The sequence below is a fragment of the Magnolia sinica genome, chromosome 10 (assembly GCF_029962835.1).
Source record: "Magnolia sinica isolate HGM2019 chromosome 10, MsV1, whole genome shotgun sequence".
Lineage (NCBI taxonomy): Eukaryota > Viridiplantae > Streptophyta > Magnoliopsida > Magnoliales > Magnoliaceae > Magnolia > Magnolia sinica.
This window is the reverse complement of record NC_080582.1, coordinates 20,492,481-20,512,770: the sequence shown is the minus strand read 5'-3', so window position 1 is coordinate 20,512,770 and position 20,290 is coordinate 20,492,481. Positions and strand designations below refer to the sequence as shown.

The 20,290-nt window shown below is 38.0% G+C and overlaps 1 protein-coding gene across 2 annotated transcripts in view; it reads left to right on the top strand.

Moving 5' to 3' along the window:
* Positions 1-20,290, top strand: part of LOC131258139 (protein ACTIVITY OF BC1 COMPLEX KINASE 7, chloroplastic) — a 137,726-nt gene that overhangs the window by 10,209 nt on the left and 107,227 nt on the right. For both annotated transcript variants that reach the window (XM_058259248.1, XM_058259249.1), the window contains 3 exons: positions 4,744-5,327; positions 5,835-5,978; positions 14,138-14,263. In XM_058259248.1, the coding sequence (XP_058115231.1) occupies positions 4,758-5,327; positions 5,835-5,978; positions 14,138-14,263 (840 nt within the window). In that variant the 5' untranslated portion in view covers positions 4,744-4,757. The remainder of the gene's footprint in view (positions 1-4,743; positions 5,328-5,834; positions 5,979-14,137; positions 14,264-20,290) is intronic.

The window sequence follows — 20,290 nt, the reverse complement described above, 5'->3', positions numbered from 1 at the left end:
GTTCCGGAACCCTAAAATCTCTACCAAATCTATCATTTGGCCGAGGTTTTCTTCGAATTTCGCCAAGAATTTCTCCGGATTTCGTTGAGAATTTCTCTGGATTTCGCGATTTCTCTGAATTTCAACGGATTTCGCCCAAATCTCTCCTAAATCAGAGATTTTGTTGCTGCGATTCGAATGACCCTTCAAATATAGCTTCTGATTAGGGTGATCTCCTCTACAGGTATTGAAATCTACTTGTTAAAAGTTTTCGTTTTTTCTTCTCTCTCTCTCTCTTTTTGTGTTTTTTCGAATAATGATGCTGTACTGTACCAACGTCCCTGATGTATCATTGATATCGCACGATATCGATTGATATTTGGTGATATTATGCGATATTTATCAATATATCGATCCATATAAAGTATTTTGCAATTTTTTTTTTCAAATTTTTAGTATCTTTCGAAGGGTTTCGTATCACTGGGTTGCGATACTGATAATATCGGCCGATAGTATCAATATTTCGAACACTGGTTCTTGGTAAGCCTATAGAAAACTTTGTAAGTCTCCGAGGGAGCCATCGACACGTGTGCGTGCATGTACGTTATTGATGAGCCTATAGAAAACTGTTGAAGTCTCTGAGGGAGCTACCAACACGGGTGTGTATGTGTAAGTCCTTGTGTAGGATCGCCACCAACACGAGTACGTACATGTAAGTCCTTGCGTAGGACCGCAAAGGTTTGTGGTGAACCTATTGAAAACCATTGTGATAGTGAAATCAGGCACGCTTGAGTTTGAGTGCGTCAGTCAGGAGTGGAGTAGACATTTAGCTGAACCACTACACATTCTTGTGTTTGCGATTATTTATGTGAATGCGATTGTATTTATGCTTGTGAATGATTTGTTTATGTTATATGAATGCATGGAATAGGTTGTATGCCAGGTACTTAGATTAGAGCACAAACAATTGGTATTTTCTTATCTCACATCATAGACTCTTTGCACATTTAGTTGTCTTTTATAGTCCATGATCTTGGACCCAATTAGTCTTGTGACTTAATTTGTGTTTATTGGTAAATAATTCTAAGTAGTCCTATTCACCCCCCCTCTAGGACTTAGCCATAATTTTAAGCTTCCTAAGCTTCTGCTTGTCATGGTATTGTGTTAGATAACTGCGTAATTTCAGATAGGTAATCTACTACCGGGTACTGCACGTTTGTGTGAGGAAATTGAGTTATGTGGAAGAGTAAACTATAGAGTGTTATAACCCGATCTAGCGTTGAAGTAGAATATAGGGCGATGGCTTATATCACGTGTGAGCTCGTGTGGATCAAGAAGTAGTTGTAGGAAATGGCTTGCGCAGTGAACCGACCAATGCCGTAATTTTATGATAATCAAGTGGCCCCCCATAATGCAAATGATCCAATCTATCATGAGAAAATCAAGTATATTGAAGTCGGTTGTCACTCTATACATAAGGTAGTCTCCAATGGAGAACTTTCTATTCCATATGTCAGGTCTCAAGATCAATTTGTTGATGTGTTCACTAAGGCTTTTCATCACAATCAGTCTACTCACATCTATTCCAAGCTCGACATGGGCAATTCTATGCTCCAGCTTGAGGGGGAGTGTTAACGAACATGAGTGTGGGTCATACAACTCTACGGCCCACTTAGTCTTGGTATTTGGTCTTATTTATGTGCTTAGTCCTATGTCTTAATTCTTAGGGGTACATTGGGTATTTTTGGTTTTTATCACTTAAATATAAAAGAGAGAGGGGGACCTGTTACCCTATTCTCTATTCTTGTCTACAGCACTTTTTCTTCATCTTTTTCTTCTTCTTTTCTATTCTATATTAATCTACATAAAATATAACTCTACAATTGCACGTCTCCAATGGTCAAAAGATGTTTTAAAATTTTTCTTGTTATCAATTTTGGTCATGTATTTGTGTATTTTTATTTGATTATTCTTAGGAATGCTGCTATGTGGCACATGCATTCCATCCTATGTCGGCTATTGCTTATGACAACCAGGAGTCTAGGATAAATGATCTAGTTGGCCATCGAATGGATGTGCCATAAGCCAAAATTAAGGTGAATGTGGACCTTTGCTCACCACCTGCTCAACTTTCTAGAAACCGTCTATTTTCCAGGCACTATTCTGATCATTACATACCCATCTGATGATGGGCAACAAATTATGTTCTTGATAACTTCTTGCAGACATCCCACCTAGGATGAGAGAGACTACTTAACGAGATTCAGGTCAAACTTCGAAATCAGGGCTCTGATCGACCTGGAGAGACATCGCAAAACTAAACGGGTTGGACGGAGGGCATCCCCATGACCTCCCAATACCAACCAAGTGCTGAAATAAAGGAAAGGGCACCGGTGGGAATTCGATTCCCACCAGAGCTGAGCTGATATCTGGATTACTAATATGACAAGAATACCTTGGAAAATATGCAAAAAGGACCGGTAAAAATCCAATTCCCATTGGCGCATAAAAAGTCTACTTAGCAATTAGACAACTTGTATCGCCTGAAAATGTCTTGAAAAATGCAAAACAAGCCACGTAAGCCACCAGCGGGAATCTGATTCCCATAGGTCTAGTCTATATAATTTGGCTTGTTCCTCTCATTTGAGGAGGCGGGAGAATTTCCAAGAAGAAGGGTTTTTAGGTGATTGGGAGAGTGTTTTGGAGAGAAAAGAAGTGTTTTGAGAGGAAAGAAGGCTTCATTCTCGGGGCTGGAAGGTTGGAAAAATCCTGAGGGAAAAGAGGAGAAAAGAGAAAGAAGTTCGAAAGTCCACGAGTAGGGTTGGAATTGGGGATACCCAGTCATCTCTTGGTTAAAAGAGTATCTAGTTTCCTCTCTTGCTTCTCACATCTTATCCGAGCTTGTATTTGCATTTTGCACATTCATTTATTCACACATATTTACTACTTTTTTTTTTTTCTCTTTTTCCTACTTTGGTCCATTAGATTGATGTGGAGCGCTTGGTCTTCGCAGTCCAATCCTAGATGTAGATATTTTAGAACTTAGTCAAATCCTCAAAAAACCCCAAAATCCCATAAAGTAAAAACTGCATGGTTGTGCTGATGGAAAAAGGGTGCCTAACCCTTTCCTTTTCTGTCACCGAAGCCCTTACTCAGAATCTCTAACCGTAGATCAATTGCATTAGTCACCTGAATTGGGGAGTCTACGATTCCTCAGCTCATAAGTGATTCTACGGTGTCTAGCCTGCCATAAATTCTGGGTTTCATTGGCTAGTGGCAACTCCAAGTCAAACACATCATCATACTTGAGTCAGTACCACACCACCTCTTTGCACCATTAGGAAAAGTGCAAAAGTGAGAGGTGAGCGTGCTGCCCCTATGATGAGCTTTCACACTTCTACAAGTGGTCCATTTGTACAATGGAGATGCATACTCAGTTCTTCATGGAAGTGGAACTCAATGAGGCAAGATCGTTGTACTAATGCTCTTCGTTTTCCTTGATGACTGTGTATTCTTACTTGAAATTTACATGTGGAAGTTGTCATGGTTACACTCACTGTGTTCACTGTATAAGGTTGAGTAGTTATAGATTCTGCTTGATTTTATTATTCCACCTTTGTTATGATCTTGGTGGCTAACTATATAAAGGATGCTGTTTGTAGTTTTGCTATGGGGTTCATATCTGTCTGGATTCTTGAGACGGGATTTATATCTTCACTTTGTATATCTTTGGTTGTGAATATTACTTTAGAACATGTGTTCTCAGTGCTCTTCAGCTAAGTTCATGTGCCCCTTGCTGCAGATTGAGGTTTCTGCGGACTTAGGAATTCTGTGTATGCCAGTTAGCAATTTCCATTTTTTTGTCAGAAGTCTCTGGTTTTTTTTTTTTTCCATATTGGGGGGCTTCCATATTTTTGTTTTCTGATTAATTAGTTGGCTTGATCTGTAGATTGAGTATTCTGATTTTTATTTATTTATTTCCTTTTTGTGAATTTCTGATCTATATTTCTTTGGAAAACTGGGTATGGCAATTCCTGCATCTGATGGCTTCTTCCATCTCAAGTGATTCTTGTTTGACTTGCAACGCAGAGTATCGATGTTTCCTGTTTTGTTGATAGAGGTTTGCTAAGCCCACTCATGTGCATAAGGTAGCTTATGTACCACTACCATGTGTACCAGCATCTTACATAGACCGAGATCTAATCCATCCATTGTGCAGGTTCTACTATTTAGATATCCTGGGCCAAAAGTCAGGCCCTTCCACTTATCATGAGGGCCACTGTTTAAGAAATAAATATGCAGCTGAGAAAAAAACTTGGGGGTGTGTAGATCATCTGCACATCATATACCTGATGAATGGTTGGATCCTTTACCCTTGTGCCACACTGGTGCATGTGGGGGTGTGTAGATGGGCTGCCTTATACATGTGTGGGCGGAGCAAATCCCTCTCTTATAGTTTCAGTCTTTGATGGCGGGGGCCTCTCTAAACGTGGTCCTGAACTGTATTTTGCAGAAATCTTTTTGTCATCTTGGAACAATAGAAGCTATTTGTTGCTTCTTGAAGATTTAGGATTTGTTACTTCCGTTTCTTATATTTGGCTAATGGGTCTGTTTCTGTATTTTGCAATTAATAGTAGTTGGGCTTCATGGCCTCATAGCTGAAGTGAATTTCCGTTGTTTTTTTTTTTTTGTTTCTTCAGATGATGTTATCCAGGCTTTTGTTTTCTGTACTTCAATATCAACTTGCTGTGTCTTGAATTCCAGGCCTTTGGATATTTATGGCGGTACTGGCTTCACATGGCTGCTATCGCCACAATATTGACTTGATGGATCTAGGAAGAGGAATGGATGATCTCAGTTTCTCTCAATCCATTTCTAGTCAGAAACTTCCGAGGGGAGAGAGCTATGCGTATGACTTCCCAGCAGCTAAGAGATATTTAAGGTTCTGGGTGGATGGCGCACAGACTGAGTTTGAGAGATTAGGTACTAATGGAAAAGCTTCCAAAATGATATCCACAAAGGAATTATCAAAAAGCAGGACAACTTCCCGCACTAAAGGAGAGACGGTGAATGGTTCAAAGCCAGTTGTTAATGGAGCAAGTCTGGTTAAAAAAAATACAAATGGAGCAGTAGTTAAGTCTCAGAAGGCCACATACTCTAAGGAGTTTCCATTTACTGATGCGGTAAAAGTTCTTCCTTCGGACGAAGGTTTCAGCTGGGCCAAGGATGACTATAATGCCTGGCAAAGGTCTATAGATGTGTGGTCTTTTGTTATTTCTCTACGCCTGCGTGTCCTTTTTGACAATGCAAAATGGGCATATATTGGAGGCTTAACGGAAGACAAGCAGGTTTGTTTTGGAAGCCAATTATAGACGAATTCTCACTGTTTTTCCCCTTAACTAAGCGAAAATTAACTTAATTGTACCTCAGGATCTAGTAGTGCTATATATATATATATATATATATATATATATATATATATATATATATATATATATATATATATATATATTCTTGTTCTTCTTCTTTTTCTTCTTCTGAATCAACCTTATTTGTTAAATTTTGTGGGTATATAAGGAACCTGAGCATATGAAAGGTGCTTTGATTCAATATAGATAATTGATTTGCAATCCTTTAAAAAAAAAAAAAAATCTTTTGTAAAGGCATTCCTTAGCCTACTTCTCTGCATTGGTGATGCAAAGATCTGTTTTATTTATAATTATCATTTCCAGTTGGTCACTTGGTATTCCCATGACATTTTTGTTCTCACCCAAATTATTTACCTCTATTTGAATTCTGATAAGTTTGAATGACATTGTTTGGCTTCTGATAATTTTATGCTCTGTATCATACAGAAAACCAGAAGGAGAAAAACTGCTTCATGGTTGAGAGAACGTGTATTGCAGCTTGGGCCAACTTTTATCAAACTAGGACAGCTATCGTCAACAAGGTCTGATTTATTCCCAATAGAGTTTGTTGAGGAGCTTGCCAAGTTGCAGGTATGACTTCTTTAGTCACTGAAATGCTTCTGACTACATCTTTTCTCCCTATTTTATAATGCCTGAATGAGGATGACATGAGTATTCTTCTAACTTGATGCAACTTTAAGACAATAAACTGTAGCACCAAGTCCTTTGTCGGGGTAATGTAACTAACTGGTCTCAGCTAACTTATGTGTGGTTGGAAGCAACTGTCCATGATAGGTAAGATACCAGTCATGGCATACTTAACTGTGGCAAGATTAAATTCATCAACATTCAATACTTCGCTCTCATACTCAATAGCATATTGATTACTTTCCCGTCCTGATTCTGGGTGGCTTCAAATTCTGTTGTGCATGGTGTGACCACCACAATTTTTTAGTTGAAAAGCAGTGTTCATTAGGCAACTGTGTGTTGCCAACTACCGAGGAGTTCTCTTCAAGATGGAGTAACTGCATTATTTTCCAGCTACTGATTTAAGATTCCAAAGTCACTGCATGTTGATGTGATAGAAGATTTCTTGAATTGTTGAGTAGTGTCAAAGGATTATGAGGGCTTCTACATGTATATAGAAAATTCTGGCTGTGCATTTCTAGCCTTTCACTTTCTTTGCTTCGAATCATAATCAAGTGCACAGGGATCGTCGTGAATTATCAACACAGCTTCTACTATGTATATAGCAAATGATGGCTGTGCATTTCTAGCCTTTCACTATCATTGCTTCGAATCATAATAAAACAACAGGGATCGTAGTGAATTATCAACATAGTCATCTAAAATGTTCCCAATCAAAAAGCCCAATGTAGCAAAGGTCTGGTCTTGATAGTTATAGGAGGCAGTTCAGTAACTGGATGTGAGGCACTATATCTTCAATCTTATGATCCATTTCAAATAAGATTTAGTGCTGAAAATTTTACTCATTGGCACTATTCATGTCCATTTGCCTATCTCAGTTTCCAAATCTTCATTGACCTGAAACATTACGAGGTTGTCCAAGATGTATTTCAAAGACTTTCAACCCAAAGTTTAATGAGCTGAATTCAGTATTCTACTCTTGGTAGTTTTTTTTTTTTTTTTTTACATAAAATTATTATTATTATTATTATTTTTTAATTTTATTTTATGAAAATTTTGGATGCTTATTTCTGCTTGTCATTTTGAAGAGTTGGGTCTTGGATGGGACAAGGCTACAATGACAATGATGGTGATGATAATTTTGAAGAGTTGGGGCTTCTTGTTTGAAGCTAATTATTTCAGTCCAAATCTTAGTGCTTTTGGATGTTGAGGCATGCTAGTGCCTACTCATTTGCTTCTATGCATGTCAGGGCTTTGTTTGGTGTTGAAATCCCTATTTTCTTCATTTCTAGAAGCCCTAAACTGTACCTTTTTGCAAATAAGCATTGAGATCCATCAGGGCATTGTTGTTGCTTTCTTATTGCTTTATTTACCGCTTGAAATATTGTAGTATGTCTGATCATATGCATGTAACTTTTTAAACTAAATTGTAAGAAAGAAACTATAGCTTATGCCATCCTCTCTTCAAAATTATGATAGCTGTGAATTATGGTGAATTAGGATGGATTTTTTTGAGCCATGTAAGTAGGATATGGATCTAGATAAGCAGAAATTCAAATTAAATGAAATCAGCAACAAGAACATGTTACCTTGGAACTGTGAATTTCATTGAGCATGTTATAGTTGTTGATGGCCTTTCTGGGGTCTACACATGCCACTTATTTCAATAAAAAAGAGACCGTAACGGCCATTATAGGGGCCATAACAGTCATTACGACCTGTATCGTAAAGGTAAAGGTGGTGGCCGTCATGGCCACCGCAACCGTTACAGAATACATTGGTTCTGTCTTCTTCTTTCTTCTTCTTCTGGTGAAACCTTAACGTGTTTCGGGCTGACCTAAGTTTAATCCATTCCCTTATTGTGCCACCACTTGGTGGGTTGTGTAATCATGTACTGTGAAGGTTTGTAAGGTTCACTTTTATGTTCTATCACTGTGATGAGTCAAAGTGGACCATCGATCGTTAAGAGTGGATTTATGGTCTGATTTGAAGGCAAAGGTCAGATTTGAAGATGAGTTGTGTCTGAAGTTTTTTTGATGGCCATGATTGAAGATCAAGTGCGCGGATGAAAGCCATAAAGCAAGTAAAGTTCTAATTGATTATGTTCATGGATATATATCATCCTGGAAGTTTGTTTGTGTAAGATTAAGTTGAAAGTTCTTACCTTTTTGTGTTCAAGTTTCATATTTTACGGAATATATATCATCCTGGAAGTTTGTTTGTGTAAGATTTAAGTTGAAAGTTCTTACCTTTTTGTGTTCTAGTTTCATATTTTACGGAATATGGATGTCAAGAGTGAGACGTAAATAATATCATATTTCCATTTGAGTCAATGAGTCTCCAAATCACATCAACAGAACTTAAATGGAGCAAATTACCTACAGTGGGCCACATCCGTAGAAGTCTTTCTTACGAGAAAAAGAAAGTTAAAGTGTTTAACTTTCCCGAAACTTGCAGAAACTTTAATTGAGTATGAAGATTGGGTGGCTGAAGATGCTCAGATTAGAGTGTTGTTGTGGAATCGTATGGAACCACATATCATTGCGAATGTCATTTTCTTCAAGATGATGAAAGAAGTTTGGAAAACTTGAATGAGATGTATTTGGGTGAGAAGAATTTGACTCGTATCTATGAATTACTCTAAAATATTTTCTCCTTCCAGCAAGGAGATAAGAGTGTGGGAGAGTACTATTCTTTGTGAAGCATGTGGGAAGAATTAAATATGTACTAGTCCTCGTTGACAAATTATGAGACTATGCGACGACTAAGAGAGGAATTTTGTGTTGCTAAATTTCTCTCGGGCCTCCGCATTGAGTTGGGGCTTGATAGAGCTCAGACCCTTAAAGGTAGTGAAATTCCATCCATCACAGATCCATTCGCCAAAGTTCAACGTACAACTAGTATGAATTTACAAGGTTCATCCTCATCTGATTGGTCTACATTTATCTCTGCTTCCGATAGAGGAGATGGGGGTAGTCAAGGTGGTTGTGGTTGTGGCGGACGGTTTGTTGGTAGAGATGTTGGGGGAGGTCGTGTTGGAGGTAGGAATACATGGTGTTGTTGTAGCACAAACTTTAAGCAGTGGCCGTGGTAATCGACAACGTACACATTGTGGCCTTATTGAGCATACAATTGACACATGTTGGGATCTTGTTGAAAGACTAGTTTGGGCAAATTAGGTTTGCTCATCGGATGATGGTTTTAAGGGTTATGTCTCCAAGTCTACCTCCACCCATATTGAGCCGAGTACCTCAGGTGACACAATTACTATGTCAAAGGAAGAGTATGCTAAGATTCTGAAAGATCGCTCCACTCATGCCTCATCCTCCACAACTATTTTTGCCCAATCAGGTATAACTTGTTTTACTTCTTTTGAGTGTATTTCTTAGATAATTGATTCTGGTGCTTTCGATCACATGACCAGTATACACAGCATGTTGTCTTAGTTAGTTTAGTCTTTACCAATTTTTTTCGCAACATTAGGTGATGGTATTTCAACTTGTGTATTTTGGGGTGGGTATTGTTCATCCTACTCCAACTCTTTCATTATCATCAGTACTGTACATTCCTAGGTTTCCTCTAAGTTTACTCTTTAAATCGTCTTGTCAAATTCTATCCTTCCTATTGTGAATTTCAGGATTTAGAGTCGGGGAGGATGATTGGTGGAGGACATGAAGTGAACGGGCTCTGTTACCTTGATAGCGGAATATCTGGGGCTGAAATTGCATTATGGGCCGAAGCCTCTCCTCATCAGTGGCATTCGAGGCTCGTTCATCCTTAAATAGTTAGTCTTGTCCCCTCGTTGTCTTTTGTGGGTTAGAGTGCGAGGCTTGTGAGTTCAAAAAGCATTATAGAGTGTCATTCCTCTCCCATGAGGATAAAATTTTCTATGTGATACATTTTGATATTTGGGTCCAGTGCGGTTATTTGATTTTAAATATTTTGTTATCTTTGTGATAATTGCTGTAGAATGGCATGGTTATATTTGTTGAAGGGTTGTTTTGAGGTGTTCACTTATTTTAAGGAATTTCTTATGCAAACACAAACTCAGTTTAATGTTAAAATGTGTATTTTGAGGGTAGATAATGCTAGGGAATATGTATCACAGGACTTTGACTCCTATCTCCTATCTCATGGCATTATTCACCAAACTTCATGTGCTCATACACCACAACAGAATGGAGTAGCAGAGCATAAGAATTGTCATTTACTTGAGGTCACCAGGGCATCCGATTTTTATTTTTATTTTAGAATGATGCAGTTCTAATTGCATGTTATTTGATAAACCGGATGCCTTCATTAGTCCTAGGTGGAAAGTCTCATTTTTTTTGTTCCATACCCTTAACATAAATTTTTTTCAATTCCTCCTAAGGTATTCGGTTGTGTGTGGTTCGTGCATCGGTATGACCTTGTTTCCGATAAATTTGAATAAAAAGCTGTGAAGTGCATGTTTGTTGGTTATTCTTGTACTTAGCATAGTTACAATTGTTATAATCTAGTTAGTCATACACATTATGTATCAACTAATGTTATGCTTTTTGAACATACTCTATACTTCTTTGAGTGAGGACGATCATTGCAATTTGAAGAAGGTTCTACTACCCTCCCTATTGTGCCAAATGTAACTTTGTCCATGGAGAAGGGTCTTATGCAATGTGTAGATCCACCCCTGTAGTTTTACTCAAGATGTTGAAAAAGAGGAGATAGAGTGCCTACTAACGTGTCCTCTATCATTCCTTCTATCCCGTCAAAAGATCATTTTCCGGAGTCTTCCCCAATCCCCAGTGCCTTTGGCTGAAGGTGATTTTCTCATCGCTTTTTGTAAGGGTATATGTTCTTGCACCGAACATCCTACATCTAACCAGTATTCGAAGTATTGGTCTTGCACCCAAACGATGATGTCACTAAATTACAGGACCGTCAAGAAGCAAGGCAACACCTATTGATTCTCTCTCCAAATAGTATAGACCATTCATTTTACAACCTCCACCAATCATCATACTCGTCTTGAGGTCCTAAGAAACATAGTGAGAAAGAAATAATGTGACAGAACAATTTAGAGATTTTTTTAGTTATAAATAAATAACAAAAAGGAAATTTGGGGCATAAACAAGACAAATGATAAGGACACAAATGCATTTGGTTGAGCAGTACCAAGTCCAACAATGTTGGATGAGGTACCATCAACTAACGTAGCAGATATATTAGATGAAACAAGGTTAAAGAAGGAAAAAGAATTATGGTTACCAAAAATATGATCAGATGCCCTAGAATCGATTATCCAGTGAAAAGGTTGATACGACAAGAGATGATTTGCCTGAATGGGTTAAAGTGGCTATAGAAGAGGAAGGCACATTTGGACGTAGAGCCACTTGAAGAGAGGAACCATATCTAGTTTCTACTGTTGGTTCAGTTTAGCAAGTTCATGTCAATGCTAATTAATTGAATTGGTTGTCATGATTGCCCACTAACACATCAGGTATATTTGGAGGTTTGTTTCACGAGGTTGAACTTCACTACATGTTTTCCCTGTTTCTGCCTCTAGACTTGGCAAGAAAGAATAGATCTTCCTCCAACAGTTTCAACTGGGTCTGATTCTTGCATCCATTTCATTTTACCAGAGATGAAATTTGTTAAAAAAAATAAAATAAATAAAAATCTTGCGGGTCTTTCAACAGGAAATCATATATTGGCACAAGGGTGTTCATGTTGACACATTCTTGAAGGCATGATATTTGAGCGTATGGTTTCATGTTTTGACAAGTAATGAAAGATAATTTTTGTGAAGACTTTAACATAACTCAATTCTAAGCAGTGCTCGAATTATCTCTGATATTATCTTTATCTCTAGCTCAGCGATACCGATAACACTGGTAGCGATACCGATAATGCTGGTAGTATCAGAAATTTTAGTTATTAGCAATGTATCGCTAAGTATCGCCAATGTATCAATATCGCTAATGTAATCGCCAATATTTTCAACTATGTAAATTGTAGGTGTCTCTTGTATTGCCAATGCATCAACATTTCTAGTGGATCCAAACCTTTATTTTAGGTAATGCTTGTATCATAAGTGTTGAAAACCTATTTGCCCCCATCCCTTGGTATATGAAAATGACCAACTAGAGAAAGGCAAGGCAACAGCTCTCCAACCCCACTGCATAAACGTCGGCTACAAGTCCAATTGCAAAGGCAATTTCTGGTCCAGTGTTTTTGAGATTAAAAAAAAAGCCCCAACCAAACTCCTGTATAAAGTAGCATCAACCTCATGAACGATATTTCAATAGTATCGCCAACATATTGATATCATCAAAATTTTGTTATTAGAAAAAAATTTATTTCAATTTTTTTTTTTTTCATGGGTACATGGTTGTACATAGTGTTCAATTTGTTATTGATAATATTGATACTATCTCGATATTATCGATAATGCAATATACGCGATAATGAGACCACAATCTTTCATTTCCTTTACAATGGTTGATGATTTCTTGGTGAAATATCATGTGTTGTTGATATTTTGCAATATCAATGAATGTTTGGATGGAATGTTGGATGGTTAATTAGGTCAGATGAGATGGTTAGACTGGTTTTTTACAACAACACATGCTTTTAAGGCCCCATTAAATGGAAACTTGTTATGTATGCATTCTTTTTGCTTCTTCTTCTTCTTCTTCTTCTTCTTCTTCTTTTTTTTTTTTTTTTTTTTTTAAATTTCTAAATATGCAAATATGTACATTTTAACATTTCCTAAAGTTTTGTTGAAAATTCCACCGTTTTTCCCATGCTTCCCTGCATTTCTGGTTATCAACGATATTATCGGCGATATCGATATTGTTTCCGTATCCCTGGCCGGTGAAACTTGTAGCGATATTGATACTTTGAACATTGATTCTAAGTTTATTTGATAGAATTTAGATTAATTGATTCTAGTTCTTTTTAGTGTCTTCTTTAATTTGGTTCTCTTTCGCTTTGTGGGAATCTTTCTCTTAAGGCTGTTTGGGAAGCTGGAATGGGTAGAAATGAAATTGATTTCCATATATCATGTTTTCCACTGTTTGTATTACGAAAAGTAGCTGTGGAAATTGACTGTCACTACTATGCTTTACCTCAGAAAATGAATGAATTGTTCCTTTCCAATAATCTAATCCATTCATATTTCCATGGTAACAAGAGACTCCTCTTGATATTGACCTTTCAACATTTCCATGGAAATGGATTGCACAACAAAACATTAGATTCCAACTTCTTTTCCATTGTTTTCCACCTTGTTGGGTTTCTAGGGTGGGGTGGGGTTTCTCATCTCTGTTTTGACTTTTTCCTCCGCGAACACCTTCTAAAATGTGCTCTTGGAGGAGTCTCTGTGAGCCTTTATAATTCGAAGTTCAAAATGGTTAATGTGTGATTAGATTATTTGTTGTCATTGTTTTTATTTATAACTTGGAAGCATTTTGGTTACTTAAGTAGGCATCAAAATCATTATTTGGTTGAAGTGAGAAGTGATATAAATTATGATATCCTTCTAGTTAGTTAAATATGATGTCAAAATCATTGTTTGGTGACAATGAGAAGTAAGATCTTCAGGTTGAATTTAGATAAAGGCTAATGCTCTAATATTTTGATTTTAAAAAGTTTCACCATTGCTATATATATATTGGTAGGCATCCAAACAAAAAGGTGGAAATCTTGCAAGATTTTGGCATTGATTTCTGCCCATTATTGCGATAAAAGTTTTAGCTTGGATCTGAAAGATTTTATATTGAAGTATTTGGTCGAAGGTGAAACCTTGCATAACTGCATATGATATCCCTTTCATCCAAATGCAGTTTCTCTTTTTTCTTCATATGCTTTTATTGTTGTTGTATGTTGCTTGTGTACAGTGCTCTGTTTTTCTGAAGTCCACTGCTCTCAGTTCTTCCTCTGTTGAATGTAACCAGAAATCCTGAAACCACTTCAAAATGTTGCTTTGTTGGAGAATTCTTGTATGCGTGTTAAGGGAATTAATCTGTAACTTAGTTTTTGTTCGATTATAAAACATAAATTCTTCATAAAACCTAATTTCTCAACCAAGGTTCATATGGATTTTGTGCAAAATGATGCAGGATCGGGTCCCTGCATTTTCGGCTAAGAGTGCAAGAGATTTCATACGGAAGGAACTGGGAGCTCCAGTTGATGTATTGTTCAAAGAGTTTGAGGATCAGCCGATAGCTGCTGCTAGTCTTGGTCAGGTGTTTGCTTCTCATTCTAACGTCATATATCCTTACGTGTCTTAGCATGGAAATCATTGAACTATTTTATGCCCTGTTTCTGCTCGCCTGCTAAAAAAAGAGTAACTATAATGCATTCATGTTTGAATATGTTTTTATTACTGTTTTAAAGTTATTTTGTAGAAGAAACATATAATGGCATTCTGTTGGGGATTGTAAAGACAAGAACTTTGTGGAAGAGTATTATGGGAAGAAATAATTGCTAAAATAAGAAGTTGATACATAGTTTCCAGAATCAGATCCCAGTTTTTTCTAACTTTTGTAGAAAATTGGGTACTAATCATTGTAGCAAATTCAGTAGAAGTGCGTAAAAGTTCTTATTTAAGGAACATAAAATAATTCCAAGTACCATGATAAAAAATCATCAAGAAAGATAACATAGTAGAGGAACCTCCTTTAGATAACATAGCAGAGCCCCATGCATACGGAAGAACTAAAGTAAATTGAGCAGTAGGAACAGTACTATTGAAGGACTGCGATGGTCAATCATTATTGTGTGCGGCTCACCTTCTTGATGGATGATGATAAGATGATTTAGAGCGCTCCATGTAATAACCCACATGTGTCTCTTGTGTTTGTTGTGGGTTGAGTGAGTACAGTGTTTGAAATATCGGTATTGCGCCATGTATCGCACCCTTGGGATACAGATATGTATCGGTTATCGCGTGGGATATATTGTTTATATTGCATAATTTATTGCACTTTTTGGGAAACATGGGGAAACATTGGGAAAATTGTTGAATTTTTCAATGAAACTCCAGGGATTATTCAAAAAAAGACCTCAATACACACTTTTAAATCATAAAATCTCAAAACAGAAGGGCACATAATAGGTTTCCTTTGTATAGGGTCCTAAGCTATGCATTGTCCGATTGAACCAAGACAACTATATCCAGTATCCACCCCATCCATCTGTTTTTCCATATCATTTTTAGGACATTATGCAAAAAATTAAGCAGATCCAATAATCAAGTAGACCATATCATAGGTAACAATGGTGATTGACCATTAGCGGGCCACAAAAGTTTTGGATCAAGCTGATAATTGTTTTTTTATCTTCATTCAAACTTATGTGAAGTTATCAACAGATTTGATGCCTAATAAAATATAGGGAAAATTAAGGTGCACCCTAAGAAGTTTTTAATGGTACCATGTTCAACTAGTATAGTCCACCTGATAATTGGATCTTCTTAATTATTGGGATTATACTGTAAAATGATTTGAAAAAATGGATGGATAGAGTGGATGCAGAATACACACGTCAAGTTGGACCCCACCGTACGGGCTGTACGGTCTTGGGTGAGTCCAGGGTCTCACCTAATCCACTCAAATACACTATTACAGTACTAAATAAACTTTGTTGGGCCCACTGCAAATGTACATGGTTTATCCACACTAGCCATCCGTTTTTCCAGATCATTTTAGGGGTTGAGCGCAAATTTGAAACATATCCAAAGCTCAAACGGACCATACCGCAAGAAACAATAGGAATAATGATTTCCACCGTTGAAACCTTCATAGGGCCTACAATGATGTTTATTTTTCATCCAACCTGTTCATAAGATCACAAAGACTTGGATGAAGGAAAAGAACAAATATCCACTTGATCCAAAACTTCTTTGGCCCCCAAGGATTTTTTAATGGTAGACGTTCAATTCGCACTATTTTATGTGGTGTGGTCCGCTTGAGCTTTGGATATGCTTCACTTTTTGGGCTAAAATCATAAAATTACATCGTAAAATGAATGGATAGAGCGGATAAAATACACGAATTATAGTGGGCCCCACAGAGTTTACTCACTACGTCATTCGCTTCCCACCACCCTGCAAAGACGTTGCAGACGCTCCTCCAGCTTGAGTTGTATGAATGGTTCAAAATTAAATGGGCCCCACAGGAGTGTATTTATTATATCTATACCGTGCACGCATTTGGAGAGATCATTTTAGATCAAATGAGTAATATCCAAAGGTCAAGTGGACCACACCACAAATAGCAGTGGGGACTGATTCTCACCGTTAAAACGTTTGTAGGGCCCACCATAATGTTTATTTTTCGTCCAATCCATTCATTAGGTCGCACAAATCTAGATGAGGAGGAAAAAAAATATCATATCAATCCAAAACTTTTGTGACCCCCAAAAGGGTTTCAATGGTAGACGTTCAATCTTCCACTACTGTTTTCCGTGTGGTCCACTTGATCTTTGGATCTGTCTTAGTTTTTGGCTTAAGCCTTACGACGAGCTCGCCAAATGGACGAACAGTTTGGATATAACACATACCTCATGATGGGACCCATAGAACTTGGTGACGTCAACACACTAGTTGGTGGTGTGCGGTACACCACTCTATTCCAAAAAAAGGGCCGGACGCCCTTTTTTTCCTAAGCAGAGAGGGTTCCGGCCCCAAAATATCTCCCAAATCTACCAAATCTTCGGATTTCGGCGAAGATTCTCTAGATTTCGACGAGGATTTCTCCTGATGTCGCCCAAATACTTGGATTTCTTCAGATTTTAACGGATTTCTCTCCCAAATCGGAAATTTTGTTTGCACTAGCCTACGAAAGAAGCTTCGGTTCGAATGACCCACCAAATGGAAGCTTCCGATAATGACGATCTCTTGTACAGGTACTGAAATCTAGATTCTCTCTTCTTTTTTTTTTGATTTTTTCGGAAAATGATGCCGTTTGCGTAATATTTTTATTTTTATTTTTACTTTCTTGGTCTCTTTCGAAGGATATCATGTCGTTGGACTGCGATACCGATAATATCGGCCGATAGTATCAATATTACGAACACTGTGAGTATAAGTTGGACCCCACCGTAGGGGCTGTACGGTCTTGGGTGAGTCCAGGGTCTCACCTAATCCACTCAAATACACTATTACAGTACTAAGTAAACTTTGTTGGGCCTACTGCGAATGTACATGGTTTATCCACACTAGCCATCCATTTTTCCAGGTCATTTTAGGGGTTGAGCCCAAATTTGAAACATATCCAAAGCTCAAACGGACCATACCGCAAGAAATAATGGGAATAATGATTTCCACCGTTGGAACCTTCATAGTGCCTACAGTGATGTTTATTTTTCATCCAACCTGTTCATAAGATCACAAAGACTTGGATGAATGAAAAGAACAAATATCCACTTGATCCAAAACTTCTTTGGCCTCCAAGGATTTTTTAATGGTAGACGTTCAATTCGCACTATTTTATGTGGTGTGGACCACTTGATCTTTGGATATGCTTCACTTTTTGGGCTAAAATCATAAAATTATAAGGTAAAATGATGGACAGAGAGGATAAAATACACGAATTATAGTGGGCCCCACAGAGTTTACTCACTACGTCATCTGCTTCCCACCACCCTGCAAAGACGTCGCAAATGCTCCTCCAGCTCGAGTTGTATGAATGGTTCAAAATTAAATGGGCCCCACAGGAGTGTATTTATTATACCTATATCGTGCATGCATTTGGAGAGATCATTTTAGATCAAATGAGTAATATCCAAAGCTCAGGTGGCCCACACCACAAATAACAGTGGGGACTGATTCTCACCGTTAAAACATTTGTAGGGCCCACCATAACGTTTATTTTTCATCCAATCCATTCATTAGGTCGCACAAATCTAGATGAGGAGGAAAAACAAATATCATATCGATCGAAAACTTTTGTGACCCCCAAAAGGGTTTCTATGGTAGACATTCAATCTTCCACTACCGTTTTTAGTGTGGTCCACTTGATCTTTGGATTTGTCTTATTTTTTGGCTCAAGCCTTATGACGAGCTCACCAAATGGATGAACGGTTTGGATATAACACATACCTCATGATGGGACCCACATAACTTGGTGATGTCAACACACCAGTCGGTGGTGTGCGGTACACCACTCTATTCCAAAAAAAGGGCTTCCCAAGCAGAGAGGGTTCCGGCCCCAAAATATCTCCGAAATCTCCGAAATCTTCAGATTTCGGCGAAGATTCTCCAGATTTCGACGAGGATTTCCCCCGATGTCGCCCAAATACTCGGATTTCTTCAGATTTTGACGGATTTCTCTCCCAAATCGGAGATTTTGTTTGCACTAACCTACGAAAGAAGCTTCGATTCGAATGGCCCACCAAATGGAAGCTTCCGATGATGACGATCTCTTGTACAGGTACTGAAATCTAGTTTCTCTCTCTATTTTTTTTTAATTTTTTTTGATTTTTTCGGAAAATGATGCCATTTGCGTAATATTTTTATTTTTATTTTTACTTTCTTGGTCTCTCTCGAAGGATATCGTGTCTTTGGACTGCGATACCAATAGTATCGATATTACGAATACTGTGAGTATAAGTTGGACCCCACCGTAGGGGCTGTACGGTCTTGGGTGAGTCCAGGGCCTCACCTAATCCACTCAAATACACTATTACAGTACTTAAGTAAACTTTGTTGGGCCCACTGCGAATGTACATGGTTTATCGACACTAGCCATCCGTTTTTCCAGATCATTTTAGGGGTTGAGCACAAATTTGAAACATATCCAAAGCTCAAACGGACCATACCGCAAGAAACAATAGGAATAATGATTTCCACCATTGGAACCTTCATAGGGCCTACAGTGATGTTTATTTTTCATCCAACATGTTCATAAGATCACAAAGACTTGGATGAAGGAAAAGAACAAATATCCACTTGATCCAAAACTTCTTTGGCCCCCAAGGATTTTTTAATGGTAGACGTTCAATTCGCACTATTTTATGTGGTGTGGTCCACTTGAGCTTTGGACATGCTTCACTTTTTGGGATACAATCATAAAATTATATGGTAAAATGAATGGACAGAGCGGATAAAATACACGAATTATAGTGGGCCCCACAGAGTTTACTCACCACGTCATCCGCTTCCCACCACCTTGCAAAGACGTCGTAGACGCTCCTCCAGCTCGAGTTGTATGAACGGTTCAAAATTAAATGGGCCCCACAGTAGTGTATTTATTATATCTATACTATGCACGCATTTGGAGAGATCATTTTAGATCAAGTGAGTAATATCCAAAGCTCAGGTGGACCACACCACAAATAGCAGTGGGGACTGATTCTCACCGTTAAAACATTTGTAGGGCCCTCCATAACGTTTATTTTTCATCCAATCCATTCATTAGGTCGCATAAATCTAGATGAGGAGGAAAAACAAATATCATATCGATCTAAAACTTTTGTGACCCCCAAAAGGGTTTCTATGGTAGACGTTCAATCTTCCAATACTGTATTCAGTGTGGTCCACTTGATCTTTGGATCTGTCTTATTTTTTGGCTCAAGCCTTACGACGAGCTCGCCAAATGGATGAACGGTTTGGATATAACTCATACCTCATGATGGGACCCACAGAACTTGGTGACGTCAACACACCAGTCGGTGGTGTGCGGTACACCACTCTATTCCCAAGCAGAGAGGGTTCCGGCCCCAAAATATCTCTGAAATCTCCAAAATCTTCGGATTTCGGCGAAGATTCTCCAGATTTCGACGAGGATTTCCCCCGATGTCGCCCAAATACTCGGATTTCTTCAGATTTTGACGGATTTCTCTCCCAAATCGGAGATTTTGTTTGCACTAACCTACGAAAGAAGCTTCGATTCGAATGGCCCACCAAATGGAAGCTTCCGATGATGACGATCTCTTGTACAGGTATTGAAATCTAGTTTCTCTTTTTTTTCTTTTTTTCTTTTTTTCTTTTTTTTCTTTTTTTGGAAAATGATGCCGTCTGTGTAATATATATATATATATATATATATGTGTGTGTGTGTGTGTGTGTGTGTGTGTGTGTGTGTGTGTGTGTATATTATTTTTTGTTTACTTTCTTGGTCTCTTTCGAAGGATATCGTGTCATTGGACTGCGATACCGATAATATTGGCCGATAGTATCGATATTACGAACACTGTGAGTATAAGTTGGACCCCAACGTAGGGGCTGTACGGTCTTGAGTGTGTCCAGGTTCTCACCTAATCGACGTAAA